The following is a 27,576-nucleotide window of genomic DNA, read 5'->3' as shown; positions in this document are numbered from 1 at the left end:
GCTGTTTAAATTGAACCATTTAACTCCTATTTCCAGGATCTATACTAGGGAATATAGTAGTGTAATATAAACAGAGGGCAATTACATAAATAACTGAGACAGGGTCGAGTGTAACAGAAACCGAAGCATGGACTAAAGCAGTAACAATCAATCAGGCCCAGTGTAACATGAGCAGAGACATGGTGAAGTGCAACAATATTGATGCCAGATGTCCTGAAGTCCCACAGAACCAGATAAGATATGGGTGGAGATAACTGCCGGTGATTACCACCTATTGCCCTCCATCAGCTGATGAATCTGTGCTCCTTCATCTTTCGCACTACTTGGAAGAAACACAAGGGCAACAAATGAGCCGTGGATTTGCAACGTCAATTACCATTTGACAAGGCCACTAGTGACCGAGCTGGATGAGTCCTGGATGAAGTATCAGCCAGAATGGACCAGCCACAGATGGTGAGAAAGCCAACACGAGGGAAACCATACCTGATCTCCGGCCCATCACACTATCGATATAGGTGAGATTGACCCCTGCACTGTCCTTGCAGAAACTAAGGCCGGTAATCACACTGAGCACATTCTCTATTCTGTTGTGTGGCACTGCCCCTGTGCTAAACGGGATACATTCAGAACAGACCTAGCAGCTCAAAACTTGCCATCAACGAGATGCTGGTGGCCATCAGCAGCAGAATAATTGCATTCAATCCCAACCTGTATTCTCATGGACCAGAACATCCCTCACTCACACCTTGGTGTGCCTGACAATAGATCCTTGAAGGCAGCAGGTGAGGTGGATAAGGTGGTTAAGAAGGCATATGGGATACTTGCCTTTAATAGCCGAAGTATAGAATACAAGATCAGGGAGGTTATGCTGGGACTCCATAAAATGCTGCTTAGGCAACAGCTGGACTACTGCGTGCAGTTCTGGTTACCAAACTATATGGAGGATGTGATTGCACTGGAGAGGGTGCAGGGGAAATTTACCAGGATGCTGCCTGGGCTGGAGGGCCTGAGCTATGATGAAAGCTTTGATAGGCTGGGGTTGTTTTCCTTGGAGCAGGGGAGGTTGAGAATTGACCTGATAGAGGTGTATAAGATTATGAGGGGCATAGATAAGGTGGATAGGAAGGCACTTATTTCCATTAGTAGAGGGGTCAATAATCAGGGGGCATAGATTTAAGGTAAGAGGTAGAAGGCTAAGAGGGGATTTGAGGAGAATTTTTTTCACCCAGAGGCTGGCGGGAGTCTGGAACTCACTGCTTCAGACGGTGGTTGAGTCAGGACCTCTCGTAACATTTAAGAAGTATTTAGATATTCACGTGCATTACCGTAACCTCCAGGGCTAAGGCCAAGGACTGGAAAATGGGATTAGTGTAGTCAGATCTTTTTTGACCTGCGGGGACACGGAGGGCCAATTGGCCTCCTTCTCTGCTGTAAACGTCTATGAGTCTCTGAGCCTAACACCCAGCCAGGGGACAATGAGGAATGTAGAACAGCAGGTCAGAAGCAACACCAAGCATTCCTGAAAATGATGACCCTTAGTGTGAAGCCAGAACACGGTGCATAACGGACAGCAGATCAAATCCGTCACCTTGACTCTCATTTAGTCAACTCTTGATCATCATTAAAGTGATTGAAGGTGTCGCCAACCTGCTCACCAAGGCTTAGACTGGATCCACCCGGATCAGCCAGCTTCAAAGCTCATTGTAAACTTAATCTGAACATGGAAAAAAGAGCGAACTTCCATACATGATGTGTGAGTGCTTTAGTATTTTGTGTGAAAGTAGAGTTTGACTGAGTGTGGCATCAAGAAGCCTTGAAAGGAGTCATCTCAATCGTAATCAGGAAGTCTCTCCACTAGCTGGAGTCACACCGAGCACACATGAAGACGATATGGTTGTTGGAGACCAATCATCTCAGCACTAGGACATCATTCCAGGAGTTCCTCAGATAAAGGTCCTTGGTCCAAACATCTTTATTTATAATATTATCTCTCCATCTCACAGAAACATGGAAAAATGCAGCTATAATTTAAACAGGGGCACAGATAACAGTAAAATACTGCAGATTCTGGAAATCTGAAATAAAAATGGAGAATGCTGGAAAAGCTCAGCAGGTCTGACAGCATCTGTGGAGAGAGAGACAGAGTAAACGTTTCGAGTCCGTATGACTGTTCTTCAGAGGCATAGTCTAGTGTCGTATTTCCAATGACCCTGTCTGGTGTAATATAGACATAGTCAAGATCTAATATGATCTAAACCGAGAAAGGGTCCAATGGAATACAAACGGAGATGGTTTCTCGTGGAATATTAATGAGTAAGGGTCTATTTTGATACAAACAGAGGCCTGATCTAGTCCAATAGAAATGAGGTAGTGCCGAGTGCATTCGAACCAGGACCCTGTATAACATGGGAGGGACGATCGGCAGTGGGAACGTCACTGGTTTAGAAACCCAGAGGTCCAGGCCTTTTCCCTGGGGATAGGGGTTTGAATCCCGTTATGGCAGCCTGTGGAAACCAAATTCAATTAATAAATCTGGAATTGAAAGCTCGTCTCAATAATGGTGTCCATGAAATTATATTTGATTATATTAAACATCCACCTGGTTCACCGGTGTCCTTTAGGGAAGAAATCTGTCGTCCTTACCCAGTCTGACCTATATTTTTTTCTTCGCTCTTGGGAATGTGGGCGGCACTGGCTAGGCCAGCATTTATTGCCCATCCCTAATTTCCCTTGACAACAGTGTGGCTTGTTAGGCTATTTAAGAGTTAACCACATTGCGGTGGGTCTGCAGTCACATGCATTCCAGACCAGGTGGCATTAGTGTGAATCAGATGGGTTTTTACGACAATGGTTTCATGGTCATCATTAGATTTTTTAATTCAAATTTCACCATCTGCCATGGTGGGATTCAAACACAGATCCCCAGCGATTTACCAGCCCAGTGAGATTACCACTACACCACCGCCTCCCATACATATAACTCCAGACCCACAATTTTGTGCGTCCCCATTCTCCAGTTATTTGTTTAATTGCCCACCACCATTAACGACTGGATGTGACAGGACTGCAGAGGTAAAATCTAATCCGTTGGATGTGGGATCTTTGAGACTATGTGATATAAATATTGGTATTGACTGGTGCGGTATAAATTGAAACAGGGTACAGTGAAATATAAACAGAAACAGTGTTTGGCCTAACATAAAAATAGATGGAGTCCAATTTAAAAAGACAGAGACAGGGCCCAGTGCAGTATTAATGGAGACAATGCCTGCTTCATAGAATGTATCCATCAAGGTTTCACATTCTTCTGCTGACCAAACTTTGTAATTGCAGCTACTGTGAAAATGTCGCTGTCAGGTTAGATCTTTGACATTATTGTATCAAGAGTCTCCTTCCCCAAATGTAGTACCACATCGCCTTCTGCGGGAGGTGTCAAAATTTAACAAAATTCAACTAATTGCAGATGAACGTGGTTGATTAGCGCACGTTAAGATCAGCACCAGAGTAAAGCGGCCCAATTCCTGGTGATGTATCTTTGTTTATCTTGATTAAAGGGAGGGATGTTGACCAGGGCGCTGTCTAGAGACGGCGGGAACTTTAATGTCCACCTCAACAAACATAGTGTTAGGGAGAGTTTATTGGTTCATGATCCCACCTGAAAGACAGTTAGGGTCATTTTCTTCAATAGTTAGGGGCTACGGAGCCTCCCAGGAAGTCAAGCTGAGATCTTACGTTGAAGCACAAGATGCCATTTTTGTCTGTGCGTGTGTGTGAGAGAGAGAGAGAGAGAGAGAGGGAGAGAGAGAGAGAGAGAGAGAAGCACATCACATTGTTTGCAACTGAAAGATCAGCATCACGGGGAAGTAGATGCCAAACCGAGTGGGGGTAGGACACAGGTCTGTTTCACTCCATTCTTCACTCCGAACCTGTCGGAAGTGGAATCATCGGTCTGTACAGTGCAGTGTATGTTGTCATGGAAGGAGTGAATGCGAACAGCCAATTTCCCCCAAAATCTTGTGGAACCCTGTTCTGCTGACGGTGTCGAGCGTATGGAGCAGATCATGTCCAGAGTATACCTTCCGACACAAACACCACACTGTGCATCGGCCTGCAAGTAGATGAATTCTTTAAAGTATGACCCGAGCAAAGGCCTTCCCTGTGACTCGATGAGTGAGATATCCCTGTAGTTGTTGCAGTCATCTCTTCGGCTTTGTTTCCGGATGGTGTGATTATTGTTGCATTATTCATCTCCTGAACGGATTTTACCTTTCAGCAGTGAAGGAGAAGGTCGTAAAGGCTGAGAAAAATAAATAATCAGATACACCAATTTGCATCAATTCACAAAGATAAATAATTATATTCACCAGTTATCACCTAGCCACAAAGATCAATAATTATATTCTTCATTTATCATCAGTTCACAAGATAAATAATTATATTCGCCAATTATCATCAATTCTCAAAGATAAATCATCATATTCACCAATTATCATCAATTCACAAAGGTAAATAATTATATTCACTTATGATCATCAATTCACAACGATAAATAATTATATTCACCAATTATCATCCATTCACAAAGATAAATAATTGAATTAGCCAATGATTTTCAGCATTTTATTTCATATAAAATGTAATTGCGGTTCATTTAATATCATTAACATTGATTGAGGTCACATTTACCATTCTATCAGCAAGGAATCACATCTGTCCCAGAATTCAGTGGGAAATGGAATTAAATCAGACCGAGGATAATGAGCAGCTACCCAGAAGCCTCTGCGCTTTATTGACAAGTAATCACCTCACCATCACACAGAAACTCCTGATATATAACTGGAGTGTGTGAGGATTTGTAAAGTGATGGTATAAATAAAACTACCTGGACCTGACGCGAAGTTAATAAATATTTGAATCCAGATTTGTTATGTCCCTCGTTTGGAAGGTACTGAAACATTTGCGGCACTCCGGTGAGTGTCACACTATCTCTGTTTTCACGGTAATAATGTTTAGCCCGTTACCTTCACTAATTTGGGTGAGGTTATGTGAAATGTTTTGTTGTAATGAAAGGACCAGATGTTCCAAATATTACAATCCGCCATCCTAATCTGAATTATGTGCCCGCTTTCTGTCTGAAAGATAATGATTCCCCATCAGCAGGGAAGAATCACCAGTACCGCAGGGACATCTCCAGCCTTATCTTGGGCACGTTCAGCTCTTTAGTTCCTGATAGCCTGGGGATGGAATTCATCCATAAAATCTGAAAGGGCTGAAGATGACTGACAGAAATGAAATACAGGACTTGCTTCAAGGTTTGAAGTAGTCAAGCACAAAGATGAGAATGTAGAACATTTTCATGCGCATTTATCAATACATCGATCAATTCATTCACCGATTCCTTATTCAAAATATTTAGGCATCCAACTATGATCCATTCCTGCATCACTGCAGTCATCCTTCCATTCTTTGGTGGTGCTGCACTCATGTCACTGGACTTGTAATCTAGAGACCCAAGCTATTCACCTGGGGACACGAATTCAAATCCCACCATGGCAGCTAGTGGAATTAAATTCAATAATAAATCTGAGATTGAAAGCTGAGCTCAGTGAAGGGAATCATGAAGCTATCATCGATTGTGGGGGAAAAACTCATCTAGACTAATGCCCTTTCGGAAAAGAAATCTGCCACAGTACCTGGACTGGCCTACATGTGACTCCAGATCCACAGCAACATGGTAGACTCTAAATCCGCTTTGAAATGGCCTAGCAAGGCACTCAGTCCAAGGGCAATTAGGGACAGGCAACAAATGCTGGCTTTGCCAGTGATGCTCACATCCCGTTAAAGAGTAAACGGGCAAAAAAATCACGCAAACATTCATGTTTATCCATTACAAAATGTGTCCTCTCTCTGAGTCCGCCCTGATTGTCTTTAATTCTTTCAATCCATCCATCACAATATTATGATGTGTTGGGGGGACCCTCTCACGAGCTATTGATGCTAACAGGGTGCCAGAGAAGCTGGATAACTTAGGTTTCCTGAGAGATTGGAACAGTTCACATGGGTTCACAACTTAAAGAATAAAATTGACTCCAGTGCTGTTGCTGGGTAGATTTGTTTATAAATAGGTCTTGTTGACAATGTTAAGGGTTTGAAGTTGGCTTGCAGCCAAGCGGCCAGTACTGAGGAAACAGATCTTTGATTTACTGCACAAACCTCCAGATGTTTCCTGTAAATAACATTGGACAGTCGAGCCTCCCTGACTGCAGCCGGCTGGCTTGCTGCCAAATACTGTGTGGGGCAGATCAGCCTGGATATGAATGAACAAAATGGGATTTAGCCATTCAAACAATATTGTTTTCGGTCACACATGAAAGAAACATTTTAGATGGTCTTTCATCTAAGAAAATATTTTAATGAAAGTGTTCACTTTGAGATTAAACACGATCAGGAAATAGTAAGTTGACTGTATACGATTTAATTTATATTACTTCAAAGTGAAGGGCATTCCAGTTATTAAAGTCTGTTTATTAAGAACTTCATGAAGTGCGAGAGAGCGATGTTGATGGTCATTGGGATTAATGAGGGGAGTGGAATGGCAAAAAATTAATAGAAAATCAAAGACTTGTCTTGAACCCGCAGGAATTCCTTGAATATTCTCCGAGTTGTTCACATCATTTAACCTGAGGAGTCTCTTATACCTGATTAGCACCGTGTTCTGTACAGTTTAATTTGTGCTGATTTCCATTATTTAACAGTCCATTTCACTGCTGCCAATGAGTGGAGAAATGACCATTTCATGACCTGTTTCAGTGGAAGATAAAGCATTTATCCCTAGGATATTGTGTAATATGCCGCAAAGTCCTGATACCCTGTATTCCCAATACCAGTGAATGGTAGACAGCTAGTAGCCAATAAAATTAGCTGAAATGATTTGGATGCTGAAGGATAACTTTGCTGATGTCCGGGTCCGTTCAGATTCATTAACTTCTGTGTCAAAAGTTGTAAATTTTAGAGTTTTACTGAGACAAAAGTCTCTGTAAACTTACTGTTTAATTATCGGGCAGGCGGGATTCTTTTACCACTAATTTTCACAGGGCTGTCTCAGGGTCAGGGGCTGTTCAAGAAATGCAAGGAGAGACATTGCATAATGTGAGGGGATTCTTCTTATCTCCAGACCCTAATTGTACAGCGATAGACACATACACTGTAAATAGAATCACTTTGTTCATCCCTCGTATTTCGTTACATACATCAATAATAATTCCTATGACTGATGATAATTTATTGCTGCAATGAGATAGAGACCCGGAGTTGCTGCAACACAGACTGACAGTCCCTTTACTCCCTGATAATATAATTGATTTTTTTTAGATTCAACCCCTTGTGAAGTGGTGTAGAAATAAATGGGCTTAAATTTCATTGGAATTTTTTTTTTATGAACAGATACTCAACTGCAATTTCACCATTAGAATCCCTGGACACATTATAATAAATCCACACAGCCAAATACCCCGATACAGATAAACTGTCCACTTTTTAAAAAAGACCTATTGTAAATATCTGAGCCCATTCTGTTGGGGATGTGGAAGGTGGGGCATGGATCCAGTCGCCGCCTCCACCAGGGAATCAACAGGCGGCGCCTGGAAACCCGCCCCCTTCTGCCGGGTATTTAAATGCCGCTCACTGGGGCCGGAATCCAACAGTCCGGGAGCTGGTTTGCTCACTGAGTTCTGGACAGAACCACTTTCCCCAAGTGACCAGAAGGATGAGGTCGGCGATTTCTCTCAGTTTGTTGCTGACTTTCTTATCCCGTGAGTAGTTTTTATTGTCCAAGTCTCTCACTGTTACTGTCTCAGTGTTAATCTTTCTCTGGAATGTTACAGGGTCAGGAATCATTTCACCAGGATTAATCCTCGGGGTTTTTGATATATTTTTACAGGTGTCCAGTCGGAGGTCGTGTTGACTCAGCCAGAGGCAGAGACCGGGCGTCCCGGAGGTTCCCTGAGACTGACCTGTAAAACCAGCGGCTTCGATCTTGGCAGCTACAGGATGCAATGGGTCCGACACGTTCACGGACAAGGGATGGAGTGGCTGCTTAACTACAAAAGTTCATCCAATAACAACTACGCCCCAGGAATTAAGAATCGATTTACTGCGTCCATAGACACTTCAAGGAACATGCTATCCTTGGACATGACGAGCCTGAAGACTGAAGACACCGCGATCTATTACTGTGCAAGAGAGTCACAGCGAGAGGAACCAGGGCTGGACCCGAACAAGAACAGATCGAGAGGGACTCAACAACTTCCATCATAACCTGACGGTCAATACTTGTTTTAAATGTAATATTAACTGTAATGATCAGAACCAGACAACAAAAGTAAAACAACAAATTTAACAGTAAAACCTAACAATCCAATCGATATAATGAGCTGAGCTTTTTTCTGTGTTTATATTTACTGTTAACAGTTTCCGCAATTACAGGCCTGGATATAATGTTCATTTTGATATGTTTGATACTTGACGGAGGTCTCTGTTCATTGAGTTTTGTAAATTGCTGCATGAATTCTAAACCAGATCAGAGGTAAATGTCTATTTGAAGAATATCGAGAGGCAGCACTGAACAGAGAGAGGGTGCAGTTTTTGTGCGGGTGTATTTCACCGTGATACTACAGTCGGTCACAGTGCTGTGCACAGCGACATCATCATACAAAAACCTCAGAAGGAGTTTGTTCAAATTGGTGATCACTAACACAGCAGGAACGTCAAAGAAAATGAAAGTTAAATAAAATGTTGGGTCGAGGTTTGCGAAAAGGTATTAGAGTCTTCCGCTTTGTTAGTGTTGACGGACACGCTAAATCTGCACGGAGGCTTTAAAAGAATTCCAATCGCATTTATAAATATAATGACCAGCACAGGCTGGAATATCTCACTGACTCACTCTTAAGCGAGTCGGAATCGGGTTTTTGAGAGCGCAGTGATATTAAATCTCTGTATTTACAGTTAACAGTCTTTGACTGTTTTGACCATGTCAAAACAGTATTTGACATGGTGTGTCTCACTGTGACATACTGGGTGGCACAGCAGTTACTGTCAATACAAAAACCCCTCAGCATTACTTGAGTCTGCTTGGGTCAGTGCTCGCTTTTACAATCCTGCTATGTTTACAGTAAAATATTATTTTTGTCCAGCACTGCCAAAAAACATGGTTTAAAATGGAAAAACTGTGATAATTATCCATTCATCAGTTGGTGATTTCAACAACATATTCACGTGTTACTCTGTGAATTATAAAACATGAGGGTCATTTATGAATACCTAAAGATATCTAGAAATGCAAATAAAATTTCGTGAAGATTCATCGTGACCTTACTTTGCTCCTGACTTATGAATATTTTAAATAATGTTGGATTTCTGTCTTTTTCGTGCAGGGACAGTTATTGTATGGCACAGCCCAGGGAATGTAACACTGTGACGCTATGGACTACTGGGGACAAGGGACCATGGTGACGGTGACTGCAGGTAAGAACCATGCACTTATTTAGTAACTGCTTTATTTGAGTCTTTGCTTTACATTTTTGTCTATTTTAATAATTCATTCGTTCACTGAAACATGGGTTTGGTGGATTCTTTATGCGGATTTTTTTCACAATGCTTCATGTGATTCTGCTGAAATTGAGTTATATAATGGCGCTGTGTCTTGACAAAAAGTGCTGCTGAGGGATTCAGTCCCTGGTTGTTGTGATTTGGAGTTTATCTGCTGAAGATGCTGTGTAGCCGGGCTATTTGAAATATCTAACGTTTGTAAAAACAGTTTGACGTTTCTGCAATGTTTAATCTCGGTGACATCTAATGGCTGTGGGTTTTACCGTCTACTGCACGAAGGTTTAAATATGTTCGAAATCAAACCCAGTATTAGCAAAATATGCTTAAGTTTCAATAATAATTTATTAAAGATGTTCCTACTCACAATGCTGTTGACATTATCCCATATTTCTGTTTAGTTTAACTATTCATTCATTTGGTGACGAGCGAGTTGCCTGGATTCGATATTGAGATTTACCTGCAATGTTACATTGGATTCTGTTGGAAGTGTTTGTAGAATTGAGCTGCTTCACCATGAAACGGATTTCAGCCCCTCGGTGATGTGATTTGGTGTTTTTCTGCTGAGGAGATTGTGTGTCGGGCGACTTTGAATGAACAGAATTTGTGAAACGGTTTGGCGGTTCTGCATCGTTTAAACTCGGTGACATTGAGCGGTTACACATTTTGTGATTGAATAGAAACAATCTACCTGTTTGTATCTGCTCGAAGAGTGATTGTAGGCAGAAAACAGAGTCTTCAGAAATGGGGAAAAAGCGTTTAAAGATGTGTTAGAACATCCTGTTTTTATTTTAAGCGATAATCGCAGATTAAATTTAACCATGGATTATGACGCTCATTCAGAACATAATTACTTACTGCAATCAGAAGCTACATAGTTTCCAAGTTTTCAAATTGTGGAGTAAAATTAATGTAATTCCAACAATTATAATGTGGTAATATTTCTCCATATTGACTGAACAGCTTTCATATTAACCCAATTGATCATTAATCGCTTTTCACAATTCTGCTGTGCACTGCGCACAATTGACATGATCTGGAAAGTTTTTAGGCTGGAAACATTTTGTGATTATGCATGATAAAAATTCAATAAGAATATACTGATTCTACAGAATTGTTCAGTTTCACAAGAGATTTTGGATTACTTTTTTATATCCCTGATAACATTTGTATTGACTTAAAGAGGAGTTTGACATTGCAGTTTGGCAATATGTCTATCCAGTTATTATATTCTTTCTGTGCAGCCGGAACCATACTATTCCTTCAATGTCATTGGGATTTGGATAGCGAGATAGTTGTCACTAATCTAACCTTAAAGAGTTTTCTGGGGAGGGGGTGGAATTCGCTGGCAGTAAATGAATAGTTCTTACATTTTATTGAACTGTAGGAAAGTGCAGACTGCATATGAATAGAGATTGACAAGTAAAAGCTTGAAATGCAAACAGGTTTAATGGCAAACATTAATGTTAGTTTTGAACTGAATAACAAACATCCTGTCCCCCATAGCTGTGCTGTACACAGGATAGAATTATACGAGAAGAATGGATTATATCTGAGATTCATGCTTAATTCTTATTAAATATTAAATTGAAGAAGAAAATCTCGAAACAATTTAATGATATTTCAGTGTCGCAGATGATCTGAATGAATTGTTCTCATCAAGATTTATATTGATCAATTTGGATCTTCTTTCAATGAACAATATATTTAACAGTTAAATTATAGGGATTGTTATCTAGGAAGCACTTTTATTGATAATAAGTAACTGCCAGGAACATTTTTTTTACATATAGTTTCGAGTTAAGACAAGTTTGCTTTTGCAAACAGATGATGTTACAGTTCATGTTAATGCGATGTGACCCCGGCCAGATATGAAAATATTCAAAATGTTCCACTGATAAATTCGTCGTGTGAATTACTCGATGAGAATAGATGGAATTTGTGATTTCTCAATGCGTTCAGAAACACGCATAGTTTACAATTTTGTCCGTTAAAACAGAGCAGTAGAAGTAAAAGTAAAATATTAAATAGTGATTAGATTTAAGTAAAATTGATATACTTGCCTGAATGTTACCATCTACTAATTTGAAGTTTATTGTTTAACATTGTTTCAGTGTCAGGTTGATTTAAATAAACCCCAATTATTTCACAATGTACCAGGGAGAAACAAATTTTCAATTTTTGAAAACCATTTTTTTAATATTAGAGAGTAGAAGTCAGCTAACAAGAAAATGAATTGACAATAACAAGATAATTAACTTACAATATAATATTGGTGATAATTAATTCAACATAAATGAACTCCAACAATTAAGTAGTACAGTGGTCATTATAGTGAGTGCAAAATCTCAAAGGATGGAGAGAATTTGTCATTGTATCCAAAATGAATTTAGAAAATAATACTTTTCTTACTCAGCTGTGCTCAGCTCGATAAGGTGTTTCGCCTCGATGAGTTTATTGGTTATATTTATACCTAAAATCAAATCAAATCAGCGGGTAATCGGTTTTCAATGTGAGTGTTTCCTGATTTGTTTAATTCTTACCCTGTAATTGAGTGTCTGTTACGGACACCAAATTATCCTGAATCTGTACTATTTGCTGTGCTCATTTTTAGTGTACAATGCTATGGGCCAAGTGCTGGTAAATGGGATTAGATTGGTAGGTCAGGTGTTTCTCACGTGTCGTGCAGACTCGATGGGCCGAACGGCCTCTACTGCACTGCGATTCTGTGACTCTGTAACTTAAATCTTACACTGTTTGGAGATTTGAGACACATAGGGAGAATTAGATGGACTTCAAATGGAGTTTTGAAATGGAAATCAGATTAATTTCAAACTAGTTATAGAATAATTGTACTAAATTGACCATTGATCAATTATAATCAAACAGCTATAAAGAAATGGACAGATTGAACAGATCTATCTGCTGGGAACTCGATTGTTGCATCATTTGTGTCTGTTCTGTTTCTGTGCGCGTGGTCACTGTGCTGGGACCAGGAATCTTCCTGACTGGTTGTTAACCTTCTGGTTCGCTCTCCTGTATTTCAGGAAGTGCAATTTGATTTATTTCTTCAAAAAACTTGTATCTGTGAGAAATGTGAAAGTTTGACTTTTTGACCAGGCGCCTCAGAAATGAGATACCCAACCCATTGTGACAGTCAGAAAGGACAATTCAGAAACGACAGACAGACTGTCGAAGGAGGTTTGGCCTATTTTAAACCAGTGATGTATCTGCCTTGGGAGTGTTCGGTTAGGCAATGCAGAGACAGCTTTATTCTATTTTAATCCGTGCTGTAGCTGTCCTTGACCTATTTGGTTGGACAGTGTGGAGGAAGAAATTAGTCTGTATCTTATTTTTAATCCTATCATAGGGTATTGGGGTCACTGGCAGGGCCAGCATTTGTTTCCCATCCCTAAGTGCCCCTTGGGGAAGTGTTGAAATGGCGCCTTCTTGAATAGCTGCAGGTACACTCACAGTGCTTTTAGATCGGGAGTTCCAGGATTTTGACCCATTGACAGTGAAGGAACGGCGATATAGTTCCAAGTCAGGATGGTGGGTGAATTGGAGGGGAAAGTAGAGGTGGCGGTGTTTCCAAGCACCTGCTGCCCTTGTCCTTCTAGTTAGGAGAGGTTGCGTGTTTGTAAATTGCTGTAGAAGGAGCCTTGGCGTGTTGCTACAATACATCCAATACAATATACACACTGCTGTCACGGGCGGTGGGCTGGGGGGGGTGGTGGGGGGGGAATGTTTTAGGTAGTGGATGGGGAACCAATTCTGTGGGCTGCTTTGTCCTGGATAGTATCGTGTTCTTTGGGGTTTTTTGAAGTTTCACTCATTGAGGCAAGTAGAAACTATTCAATCCCAGTCCCGACTTGTGCCTTGCAGATGGTGAGTTGTCTTTGGGCAATAGGAGTTGAATTACTCGCCACAGAATTCCCAGCCTCTGACCGGCTCTTGCAGCCACAGCATTTATTTCAAAACCGGAATGAACCCTCTCCTGGACATATTTGATGGGACAATGTTGAGGAAGTTTTATTTTATATCAAACCGGTGCTGTACCTGACCTGGAGTGTTTGACAGTTGAGTGGAGAGTTGGCTTTCTGTTGAATCCCACCCTTGCAGCTGATGACAGGAGTGTACTGGGGGAGGAGTGGGGGCTTTCATATCTTACCTTGTCCTGTCCCTGACCCGAGAGTCTTCTCCCCGCAGAAGTCAATCAAACTGAATCAGCATCGAACTAACTGGCTGTGGGTTCTCGAGCCAGATCTGTAAAAATAAATTGCGTCATTGCTCTGGTGAAATGACGCACGATAATTATTTTTAACAATATTTCTGGAGAGAACATGTATAAATTTTAATGAATTAATTATGTTTCAGGATTTTGAGTATCAGAAAATCATTGAATGTGAGTGACCTGAACTTGAGCACAATTTCAGAACAAACAGAATCAGGGAGTGACAGTGAGGCTCCAGAGAGCAGCGCCTGTTCTGATCTGGTCAGAGGCTGCGAGTTATTTAAACGATTGAAATGGACAATGACCAGATTCCCGCTCCAAACAACCAGCCGCGGGGGATTTGGGGAAAAGGAGCCGCCATCAAAAACTGAGTCATTGGATTGCCACCTGCAGGGAGAGGAATGAATGACAGAAATGAGACCATGAGGACGACATTCGGCCCTTCGATCCTGCCCTCCATTCAGTAAGATCATGGCTGATCTACCTCGACACACTCAGTCTCTTAATCACTCGCTCACTCTCTCTGTCACACACGCTCTCTCTCACACACGTGCACACTTTCTCTCACACGCACTCTCTCTCACACGCACTCTCTCTGACAGACACATACTCTCTTTCTCTCGGTGTCACACACACACATACTCTCTCTCAGATTCTCTCTCTCACACACAAACTCTTTTTAACGCGCACACACTCTGTCTCTCACACATTGCCTCTCACTTCCACACATACTCTCACACAGACACTCAAATTCTCTCATATACATACTCTCTCAACTACACACACTCACACTTGAACACTATCTCTCTCACACACACATGCGCTCTTTCTTTCTCACACATGCAGTCTCACACACCCATTCTCTCTCTCTCACACACACGCACACCACAACCATTCTCCCTCTCACATACATGCACCCTATCTCCCACACACATACACACTCTCACACATGCACACACATCTTAATTCTCTCCCTCTCACACACGCAGAAACACAAACACATTCCATCTCACACACACTTTTCTCTCACACATGCACTCTCTCTCATTCTCTGTCTCTCTCACATACGCACTCTCTCTCTCCCCACTCTCTCTCTCTCTGACACACACACTGGCTCGTTCACACACTCGTTCTCTCTCACACACACACGTTCGCTCTCTCACACACTCTCTCTCATACACTTATCCTACCAACCACTCACACCCCTACAGATTCTCTCTCTCTCACACACACAGTAGCTCTCTCTCACACACACACATTTCTCTATCTCAGGCTCTCTCACACTTATACTCCCTGTGACACGCACATAAAAACACACTGCCCCTCTCTCACACACTCTCTCTCACTCTCTTTATCTCTCTCTCTCTCTCACACACACACACACACACCCTTTCTCTACCACACACACATTCTCTATCTCACACACTCTCACATTTAAACTCCCCATCTCACACACACACACTCTCTCTGTCACATACACAATACTGTCTCTCTCTGTCTCTCTCTCTCTCAAAAACACACATACACTTGCATGCAATCTCTCTCTCCCTCTCTTTCGCGCACACACACACATTCTCACACACAGAAAATGCTAATTGCAGAATGAAAATCCATTAAGCTGCATGCATGTTCATTGTTCCATTTCTGTGGTATTTTTGTGTAAAATTAAATTAAACAGGTGACATCACTATATATGTGGAGAATTTCCAAGTGTTGAACCAAACACAAAGAAACAAGGAAAGGGGAGAGATGTGATGGAGACCATGGCCTCCTGGATCCCCAACACTGGGGCACACTTGGTGCAAGATGCCTTCACGGCCCATCCTGGTTTTGCTGTAACTGTCCCCCCCAGCCCCCTCAGTCTGCCTATTCGCGCACTGACACAGGTTTCTTAAAGAAAGACATCGGCATTAAAGCAGCTGGCCAGCGATCTACATTGCTGCCTGACTTTACACAGCCGGTGTTACTGATAGCTGATCAATACGGAGAATCGGGACAGGATCGATGGAGAGGAAGGGGAGGAGGTGGAGCCGAATGGAGGAGCCTCCGGCTCGGCTGTGAACAACAGGCAACAGAAAGCTGAGCCGGGGTGGAAAATCATCCGGAGAAACATCGCCTTGATGAGCCTCCTGCACCTAGGCACCCTCACTACCCACAATCACTCACTCACCCTCACTCACTCACCCTCACTCCCTCACCCTCACTCACTTACCCTCACTCACACGTCCTCATTCCCTCGCTCACCAACCCTCGCTCATCCATCCTCACTCACTCATCCACCCTCACTCACCCACCCTCACTCACTCACTCGCCCTCACTCACGCAGCCTCACTCACCCACCCTCACCCACCTTCACTCATCCTCATTCACTCACCATCAATTATTCATTCACCTTCACTCACTCACCCTCACTCACCCTAACTCACCCTCTCTCACTCACAATCAATTACTCACTCACCCTCACTCACTCACCCTCACTCACCCAGCCTCATTCACACTCATTCACCCACCCTCACTCACCCACCCTTACTCATCCACCCTCACCCATCCTCACTCAGCCACCCATCCTTACTCATCTACCTTCACTCACACTCAATAACTCATGCACCCACCCTCACACGCCCACTCACCCTCACTCACATACCCACACTCACATACCCACCAATCCTCACTCACCCACTCATCTACCCTCATTCAATGACCCTCACTCACTCACTCATCCATTCTCACTCACCCACATTCAGACACCCACCCACGCTCACTCAGCACCCACCCTCACTCACTCCTTCACTCATCCACGCACCCGCCCTCACTCTGTCACTCAGCCACCCTTACTTTGTCAATCATGCACACGCTCACTCATTAGATCACTTTTCCTAAATCGTTGTGGGGAGGGCGGTAACTGCGAGGAAGAGAGAGCAGGAAGCGAGGCCTAAGGCCTAGCAGGGCCGAAAAGTGGAGCATGGCCTTAGGGAGAGACGAGCGTCGGTTGGAAGGGCAGAGGGGCGGGGGGAAAGGGCAGGGAGCCGGGGGATATTAGGGGGGAAGGGCATAGAGACGGGGCAAAAGTCAGCGAGCCGGGGAACGGGCAGAGAGCCAGTGGAAAAGGTAAGAGAGCCGGGCGAAGGTGCAGAGACCCATTGAGTAAGTGCGGAGATGGGGGAGAAAGGGCAGAGAGGCGGGAAGGGGAAAGGGCAGAGAGGCGTAGGGGGGGTGGGGGTGGGGGTGGGGGAAGGGTAGAGAGGAGGGAGGGAGGAAGGGCAGAGAGGCGGGAGTGAAAGGGCAGGGAGGAGGGATGGGGGGAAGGGCAGGGAGGCGCGGGGGCAGGGACCGACCGGGCAGGGAAGTGGTTGGTGGGAAGGGCAGAGAGGCGGGGGGTGGGGCGGGCAGAGAGGCGGGGGCGAAGGGCACTGAGGCCGGGGGTGGAGGAAGGGCTGAGAGCCGGGTTCTCGCGGGGAGAGCTGGGCGACAGCAGTTGCGAGCGGAGGCACCAGACGCCCTGGGCCCCACTCTCCCTATCTCTCCCTCTCTCTCCCTCCTTGTCTCTCCTCCTCCTGAAATCCTTTCCATTCCTGGGGAAAAGTGCTAAGTGCCTGGGATAGATGGGAGAGAATGTCTCTGTGCGCTTCCCTCCGGCTCCCTGCGCCTTTCTCCAGGGGGTGGTTGCTGACCCTCCAATCACAACCTGTTTGTCTCCCACTTTTACTGCTGATAGGCCCACTAGTCAGCCTATCAGCCGCTAACGTGGTAGAAGTCCCGCCTGTGATTGGAGGGGGCCATTTCAAGGGGCTTCGGGGGCCACAATCCAGCCACGGGACACGGATTGGACAAGCCCGTTAGAAAGGAAAGTAAGGAAATGGGCAGAGAAGTTGGCTAAATATTTTGGCCTCAACGAGGTGGATGCTAAAATAGCAGGGGCATTGGTTTTAATTTTCCAAAATTCCTTAGATTCTGGAAAGGTCTCTGGAAAATAGAGAATGAGGCTTTTAAATTAAATAAAGGAGGGAAAGGGAAAGCAAGGGACTATAGGCCAGTTAGCTTAACATCTGCCCGAGTGAAAATGCTGGAATCTGTTATTAAGGAGCCTCTCACGGGTCACTTAGAAAATCCAAATGCAATTATGTAGATCCATCATGGTTTTGTGGAAGGGGAATCATGTTTGGCTGATTTATTTGAGGCCTTTCGAGGAAGTAACAAGGAACATGAGTAAAGGAGAACCTGTGGATGTGCTGTACTTGGGCTTCCAGAAGGCATTGGACAAAGTGGCACATCAAAGGTTACTACACAAAATAATGGTGTCGGCAGTAACATTTCAGCATGGGTAAAAGTTTGATTAGCTAACAGGAAACAGAGAGTAGGGATAAATTGGTTATTTTAGGTTGGCAAGATGTGACAAGTGGAGTGCCACAGGGATCAATGCTGCAGCCTCAACTATTTACAATTTATACCAATGACTTGAATGAAAGGGCTGAATGAATTTGCTAAATTTGCTGATGACACAAAGATAGATAGGAAAGTAAGTGGTGAAGAGGGGATAAAGGGTCAACAAAGGGATATCGATAGGTTAAGAGAGTGGGCAAAAAAAATGACAGATGCCGTATAATGTGGGAAAATATAAACTTGTCCACTTTGGCAGGAAGAATACAAAAGCTGCGTATTATTGAAAGGGAGAGAGATTTCTGAACCCTGAGGTACAGAGGAGTGTGGATCCCTTATTGCATGAATCACAAAAAGTTACAATACAGGAACAGCAAGTGATGAGGAAGGCAAAGGGATTGTTGTCATTTATTACATGGGGAATAGAATATATAAGTAAGGATGTTTTGATGCAGTTTAACAGGGCGTCGATGAGACCTCGTCTGAATTTCTGTGTACAGATTTAGTCTCCTTTAAGAAAGGATATAAAAGCATTAGAAGCTGTTCAGAGAATGTTCATTCAAATGATACTGGGAGGTGTCGTCGGTTATCTTATGAGGAAAGTTTGGATAGGCTGGGCCTGTATCCATTGGAGTTTACAAGAATGAGAGCTGATTTTACTGAAACATATAAGATCCTGAGGGAAATTTACAGGGTGAATTCTGCAAGGATGTTTCCTCTTGTGAGAGAGACGAACGATAGGGAACACAGTTTGAAAATAAGAGGTCTCCCATTTCAGATGGAAATGAGGAGATTTTATTTTTCTCTCAAAGGGTCGTGAAACTTTGGAACTCTCTTCCCCAGAGAGCGATGGAGGAGGAGTCATTAATATTTCAAAGCAGAGGTAGAGAGATTCTTCATTGTCAAGGGAGTCAAAGGTTGGCGGAGAGTAGGCGGGAATGTGGAGTTAACGCCACAATCAGATCAGCTATGATCGGAGTGATTGGTGGAGGAGGCTCGAGAGGCCGAATGGCCTACTCCTGCTAATGATCCGCATGTTCACATGTACCTACGATTGGAAAATGTCGTACTTACTGTAACTGGTATTCAATTTAGAGTTCTATGGTCATATTTTAGTTACCATTACAAAGGTACTTTCGAAGGGCCGTTGCTATTCTTTGTTTTGGGGGAACGTGGAGAGAGGAGGGGGCATCAGTCAATTTGAACAGAGCCAATTTCCAAACTTCAATGATATAAATGACGAGACACTTTCTCTATCACTAAGTGCTGTTGATTGAGAAATAAATGGTGGCCGAAATAATGGGGAAAATGCTCTGCTCTTCCATTTTAATCCAATGAAAGAAGCGTCATTCAGATGATATCAAAATGTTCTCTTTTAGTAATGGGATAGAGGCGGAAAAAGAGGTGTGGGTTTCTAAAGAGGGAACCGACAGGTGAGGGTCACCAAAAGATGGAAATAATAAATGATCAAATGTGGATGTGGGTTTTAGTTGGAATATATTAGGATATGTTTATAGTTATAGTCACATTTTAAGCTGTTTGGTTACTTAATGATCACAAATGAGAGTCTAACTTGTTCAATCGGCCATTCTTTCCCAGCGACACCGTCTTCGCCCACTCTCTACAGCCTGGTCTCCTCCTGTCAGCAACACAACACCGACGGCTCCGTCACCTACGGCTGTTTGGCGATGGACTACTCCCCGGAAATCACCAAAATGATCTGGAAGAAAGATGGGAAGCCGATCACCACTGGATTTAAGACTTACCCGTCAGTGAGAAACCAGAAGGGAACCTTCACCCTGAGCAGCCAGTTAACCATCACCGAGTCAGAGGGGGAATGCAGCAAAATCAAGTGTGAGGTTCAATACAGCGGCTCAGACAAGAGCATTGGAATGCAATGTAAGTGTTGGGGAACCTGTGAGAAACAGAAAGACTGTGATTAACCTGTATGGGGTCTTGGTTATAACGCATTTATAGTGCTCTGCATAGTTCTGATCCCGGGAAAATCCAGGTTAGTGTCTATTAACGGGAGAAGCCTGTTAAAATATACGAACTCATTGTATCTGTTATCAATTTCTTCTGCAAGAAATGTCTAACCTGTGTTTCTTGAAGGTACTGAAACCTTCCCTCCAACTGTTCTCCTCACCATGAGTTCCCGGGAAGAAATCACAACCAACAAATTTGCAACCGCCGTCTGTTCAATCATCGATTTCCGACCAAAGTCAATCACCGTGAAGTGGCTGAAGAATGGACAACCCATGGATTCAGGAATTGTCACCTCTCCCGCCTTTGAAATGAACGGGAACTTCTCGGCGACCAGTCGGCTGAAAGTCTCCGCTGGGGAATGGTTCACCGACGCGGTCTATACCTGTCAGGTCACTCATCAAGGGGTCACCCAAAGTCGAAACGCCACCAAGTGTGAGGGTAAGAAATAAAAACGGAGGAAGCAATCGAGCATTCTGCACTCCGATGTTAATCAAATCTGGAATTTATTAAAGTTGGCAACACCTTCGGGATAGAGTGTTGGAAAGTGCAGCCACCCTATTTATAAAACGGCTTTCAGTACTGCATTCCAGGGCCCAGGAATGGTATATTTGTATTGGGACTGAGGCAACGCAGATTCATCAGAATGTTACCGGGGCTGAAGGACTTAAATTATGAGAACAATTTACACAGACCAAGCTGGCTTTGCATTGTGTAAAGAAGATTAAAGACGATAGTTCGAGGTTGATATATCGAAGGTGATATATTCTCCTTTAGAGAGTGAAGGCTGAATACTGCTGATTCTGAATGTGAAACTTTGATTGATTTTCATTTCTGTTTCACAGAACATTCCCAATGCAACGATCCCACAATTACTCTGCTGCCACCGCCAATAGAACAGGTCTTACTGGAGGCGACGGTGACATTAACCTGCATCGTTTCTAATGCCCCTTATGGAGTCCTCGAGTCCTGGACCCAAGAAAAGAAGCCTTTGAAATCAGAGATTGCCGTCCAGCCGGGAGAGGATCACAACAGCGTGGTCAGCAACGTAAACATCTCGACACAAGCCTGGCTGAGTGGGGCTGAGTTCTACTGCGTGGTGAGCCATCAGGATCTGCCGACTCCTTTAAGAAGCTCCATCCACAAAGAACCAGGTGAGCGGTGAAATTGAAGCAATAAGTGAGTCATTGTGTTTATGTCCAATGTGAGGGTCAATATTTAGTAGTCAATGTATTAAGGTCCACTCCGATTGGTAATTCCACTAACTAAACGCTCTGGGCCTGTAGACTTCAAGAAGGAAATTGAAAAGTAGATGAATGAACAATGAATTGAAGGCTGTGCTATTGGGTTTAGATGAAGTCAGGTGGGAGGAGCCTGGTGTGGAGCTTAAACACCAACACAATTGGGCCGAATAGCCTGTTTCTGTGCTGTAAACTTTGAGAAACTTTCTAGTTCAACCCCATAGGTTCTTAGGGAAAATGATTGTGTCCACCTATGTTCCGAGCTGGAAAACCGAACAGATCCCAAAATGTTTTATTAATTAATTCATGGGATGTGGGCGCCGCTGGCTCGGCCAGCGTGTACTGCCCATCCCTAATAGCCATTGAGAAGGTGGTGGTGAGCTGCCTTCTTGAACCGCTGCAGTCCATCTGGTGTGGGCACACCCACAGTGCTGTTAGGGAGGGAGTTCCAGGGTTTTGACTCAGCAATAGTGAAGGATCGGTGTTCTATTTCCAATGAGTGGATAATGTAAACCTTTAATATTCATCACAAAAATATTTCTCTCACATCTAACCAGCCATTTCATTGTCTCCGATATTCTCCAGTTGATTGACATTTATCGTATATTTTCTGCAGTTAAAAATCCGCGGGAACCGTCCGTGTCTGTCCTCCTGCCCTCGGCAGAAGATGTCTCCGCTCAGAGGTTCGTCTCCCTCAGCTGCTTAGTGAGAGGTTTCTCCCCCCGAGAGATCTTCGTCAAGTGGACCGTCAATGACAAGCCGGTGAATCCCGGGAACTACAAGAACACCGAGGTGGTGGCGGAGAACGGCAATAGCTCCTTCTTCATGTACAGCCTGTTATCCATTGCAGCGGAGGAGTGGGCCAGCGGCGCTTCTTACTCCTGTGTGGTGGGACATGAAGCGATCCCCTTAAAGATCATCAACAGAACGGTTGATAAATCCAGCGGTAAACCGAGTTTTGTGAATATTTCCCTTGCACTGATGGACACCGTTAATTCATGTCAATGAGAATCTCTCGGTCACATTTCAAACTTCAATAAATAAATAATAAAGTATTTTTCTCCAATCGTAATTTAAATTCACAATCGCTTAATTAATGTTGTTTTCCACTTTTGCTGATGTTAGACCTGTTCATTTAAAATCGGATATTTCCAGGGCTCAGAACCAAGTCTTGTACACCCAGTGCTCCCAGCTCAGATACATCCTGGGTTAGAGACAGAGTAAAGCTCATTCATTTCAGGATTCTGCAAAATAACTTCACCAGCTCTCCTCCCACTGAGGGGAAATCTAACAATTTCCCATTTCCGACAAACAAACTCAGCACATTTAGAACTCGGTGTTACTGCTTCTCTTGTTGCCCATCCCGTTAAAATGGATGTCAGCTTTAAGCTGCTGCACCACACCCACTGGGAACTGAAGTGAGGGTCACAGAGAAACATGTCCCAACAACCCCCCAACAGAGAGAGGGGGAAGGAAATTGTTAACCCACTGTACCCCAACTTCCCTAACAGAGAGGGGGGAAGGGAAATTGTTAGCCCACTGTACCCCCACTTTACCAACAAAGGGTGGGGGGGAATTGTTTGGCCACTGTGCCCCTACTTCCCCAACAGAGAGAGGGGAAGGGAAATTGTTAACCCGCTGTACCCCCACTTCCCCAACAGGGAAAACTGAAAGGAAAATTGTTATCCAATTTTACCTCCACTTACGAAACAAAAAGACGAGGAAGGTCATTGGTTAACCCGGTGTGCCTCCATCTTCTCAGCAGAGAGAACCGAAAGGAAAATTGCTTAGCCGACTACAGGGAGGGAAACTATTAACTCACTGGACTCTCAGTCCCCGAGCAGAGAATCTAGAAGAGAACAGGCCTCTGCTGTAAGGACCCAGTTACCAATAGCACAAGTCGGCTTCCAGCTTACTGTCCGCAGGCATTAACTTCCAACATGCTGAAAATGAAAAATGTAAAGTTTTAACACTCTTATTCCTATTGACCTGCTGCTAACATTGATTTCTTATAATCCGAATCTAAACTGGTGATTGAATCCTCCCTGCGTTTTTCGTGGTTCTTGCCTGAATTTGAGAGGCACGCCGTGGAATTTTTGCATTTGTTCACCTGATATCACCTTGCATCTCACAGAAAACACGTTTATATACAGAACATTGAAAATATTCACCAAACGTTTCACTGTCAGGGTCAGACTCGATCATTGGTACCCGGTGAAACTTGGAAAAATAATAAAAATACAAACAACTGACACAAATGGACACACACTCATACCTAGGCACAGCCACTCACTCACAGATACTTAGACACAGACACGCACACACACACAGTCACAGGTACACACACAGGCACGCACCCACACACCCGCACGCACCCATACACACAAACACACACACACAAACACGCACTGGCACACACACATACAATCACACACATACACAAATACACACACACAATCACACACACACAAACAAATGGGCACAGACGCACAAACACACACACACACAAACACATGCACAAACACAGACACAGACGCACACACATACGCAATCACACACGCAAATACACACACAGACACATCCACACATAAACACAATCACACACACAAATGCATACACACTCACACACATATACACAATCACACACACACAAACAGATAAAACCAGACAAGCAGACTCATACTAGGGCATAAAGCACAAATGTAATTATTAGCATATACATTATCACACGTTCATAATGACAGAAATACAGACATAAAGACACACACTGTCAACCACATTAAAACAAATGCATGGGCACACCTTAGCACATGCACACACATGAGCAGACAACACCCAGACACGCAAACACAGAAGAACAAACTAACACATTAACAGACACACATGTCGACACAAACATACACATGCACACGAGAACACAAAAAACAGACGTTAGTACATATGAAAACCTAAACACACATTGATACATAGTTCTTAATATCCATCAAGACACAAATGCACACATTAAACTCTCTCTCACACACACACATACTCACACACGCTGTGACACAGACATAAATATGCTGACACATACGTGGAACACAAAAATAAACATTAATACTCATATTAGCAGGCAAGGACGCATAAACACACAGTCACACAGATAGTAATAAATAAACATAGACATCAACGCATAAGCACACACCATAACACACTCATAATACAAATTAGCAGAAAAACAAAGTATACACACAGACGCAGACACTCAGATACACAAATCAGCACTCATTGGCGCATGAACACACACATTAACACTCTTACACACATATGGACACACAAAGAAAGAGTAATGCAAAGCACGAGATACTCATGCACACATAGACAAAAACTAAAGCACAACACAAACGCCAGTGTATTGAAGAAAGTATAATTCAAATGTACTTTTTTAATGGGCATATCCTCCAACATAAAAACAAAAATTGCTGAAAAAACTCAGCAGATCTGGCAGCATCTGTGGAGAGAAAGACAGAGTTAACATTTTGAGTCCAAATGACTCTACTTCAGAACTATAGAGAAGTAAAAATGTGGTGAAATATATACTGTTTAAGTGGGGTGGGACAGGTGAAGCTGGATAGAAGGCCAGTGATAGGTGGAGGCAAAGGAGAGATTGCGAAATAAACAAAAGGTCGAAGGGGTGTTGATGCTGGTGATACTGGTTGAAGGAGGTGCTAATAGTGACATTAAGGGTAGAAAGCAGAATGAGAAAGTGACAGGTGGCCCTAGTGGGGTGTGGGAAAAAAATCAAAATAGGCAAAAAGGTGGAGTTAAAACAATGAATGGAAATAAATTTTTAAAATAATAATAATAGAAATAGGTGGGAAAAAATATATTAAAAATATCCTCCGGCAATTGCCTCGATTACATAATGACCCGATAAACACACTGAAACAATGTTCTTACTGAGAAACTGATTTAAGTTAATGACGCACGTTGATCACAAATAAACAAACAAGATGGGAACTCACATCCGAGCTTTTAAAAAGCAACGTTCACAGTTTCCAAATAAGTAGCTCAGTGAATCTCTCTCGATATCCATCATAATATTCTCCAATAATAGATCGTACGAAATTGTTGGAAAATAAACTGCTGCTGAAGATAAGTTGTCACATTTTCCGACATGGGCTGTACGAGGAATGTAAAGGAGAAATAGTTACAGAGATAGGTTACTGAGATTCACGAACTTAACATCATATATACATTGAACATTAAATTAGAAAATACATTAATAACTTAGGAAAGAGTAAAGAGAATATTGAAAAAGATATCCTGGACTAATAAACAATCTAATTGTATTTCCTTGGCTATATCCTCGTAGATTCCAATGATGGCATCTGGATTGAAGACTCTGAGGATGATAACGGCAACATCTGGACAACCGCTTCCACGTTCATCATCCTGTTCTTCCTGAGCATTTTCTACAGCACTGCCGTCACTCTGGTGAAGGTCAGAAGATTCAATCCACTCACACTTCAAACTGACAGAAGCGGTTTGAAAAATCTCTCAATGTTTCCTTGATTAAAACACTAACACAAATGTCCCACATTCTAAACATCTGCTTCATTATTTTATCCTCTTTTTCAGATCAAGTGATCGGTTGCATTTTGGACACCGTAGACTTTCCTCAGCTGTTTACTGAGATTTCTGTGTTACAAATTTAAAATATGCCTCTTTGGTGACTCTGAAAATAAAATACCTTCTGTTTATGTTTCCGAATCTGTAACTGAGACAATCATGGGCGGTATTTCCATTTTTCTGTTTGAAATGCGCGAGGTAATTATGACTGTATTGCAATTATGGCTTATAATTTCCCTTTAATTCGAATTCCCTGTGTAAATAAGTAACTTTCCTCATTCCTCATTCACATTTATTACGTTCTCTTTATGTTGAGCTCCTATTTCCTCTTCCTGGTGTCTGTTACTGTTGTACATATAGTTGGCAGCTCAGGGCTAATGTGCTCTGTTCTCAATGTGACTTTCAGTCGTTATATTCATTTCAGTTTACTTTAAAATAAACTTTTCTGTAAAATGTTCTCTGAAAATTTTAATAAATCGCGAATGTGAAATGAACTGGCTTTTGCTGAACTCCTTCCCCCAAGGCCCATCAACACTGCTCCATTTTCCCCATTACACGGTTTTCCCATCTTTCCCAGAGAGGTATTTTTCACCAGCCCTGTCTGAGATGTGTTTGAACCCAAGGCCCTTCAGTGAAAGAGTCACTGAGCCACCCAGCGACCCATCGGTGTTAATACATCTTTCCCTCTGCCTTTTTATGGCAAATCCCAGAGGCAGAATGATTGCAGAGCGAGCAGAACCTCGGTGATTTCACTCCCACTCAGGTCTATCACAGTCACATGTCAGGTAATTGTAAACAGCAGGGATCTGCTTCATCAGAGGCCCATACAGGACAGCATATGGAGGACGGAAGTTTCCTTTACACTGTCCCATCTAACACTCTCAGGGTCGGTGCAGCAGGGGTTAGATAGGGGGTAAAAGTTTTTTCTCTCTTTATCCTTTGATGAGATGTGGGTGTCGCTAGCAAAGCCGCCCAGAACAACCTGGTTTCTGAGGCCGTTTCAGAGGGCAGTTAAATGTCAGTCACATTGCTGTGGACCTGGAATCACATGTTGGCCAGGCCGGGTAAGGATAGGAGATTTCCTTCACTAAAGGACATTAGTGCAGCAGATGGGTTTTTACGACAATCGGTGATAGTTGTCATGGTCACCATTCCTGAGGCTAGTTTTCAATCCCAGGTTTTACTAATTGAATTCACATTCCAGCAGCTGCCATGTTGGGATTTGAACCCATGCGCCCAGGGCATTCGTTTGGACTCTCTGTACCTTGTCCAATTAAACACTCACAAGGCAGAGACGTCACAGTCCACCTTCTCAATGCAATTAGGGATGGGCAATAAATGCTGGCCCAGAAAACCACGCCCACATCGCATAAATGTATAACAAAAAATACATATATGAGGCTGACAGGACAGTTGACACAAACCATGGGATAATTCCTAGAATCTAGGGCCGATCTGACACAGACACATTATCGAGCAGTAATCCTGCAAATTATTACCACAGTTGGGGTTTGTCAGGAATACCAG

General features: G+C 43.1%; 1 gene segment (V, D, J or C); it reads left to right on the top strand.

Annotated features, from left to right (window-relative positions):
• The first annotated feature begins 8,201 nt into the window (after nucleotides 1-8,201).
• LOC144696944 (Ig heavy chain C region, membrane-bound form-like) lies at nucleotides 8,202-26,502 on the top strand. The segment is given in 8 exon segments: nucleotides 8,202-8,323; nucleotides 9,432-9,522; nucleotides 19,814-20,113; nucleotides 20,327-20,638; nucleotides 21,043-21,351; nucleotides 22,055-22,384; nucleotides 25,793-25,920; nucleotides 26,059-26,502. Coding segments are annotated over 7 exon segments (1,431 nt in total).
• The last annotated feature ends 1,074 nt before the right edge of the window (nucleotides 26,503-27,576 follow it).

The sequence above is a fragment of the Cetorhinus maximus genome, chromosome 23 (genome assembly GCF_964194155.1).
Source record: "Cetorhinus maximus chromosome 23, sCetMax3.hap1.1, whole genome shotgun sequence".
NCBI lineage: Eukaryota > Metazoa > Chordata > Chondrichthyes > Lamniformes > Cetorhinidae > Cetorhinus > Cetorhinus maximus.
Note: the sequence above shows the minus strand (reverse complement) of the source record. Positions and strands in the feature narration are given on the sequence as shown.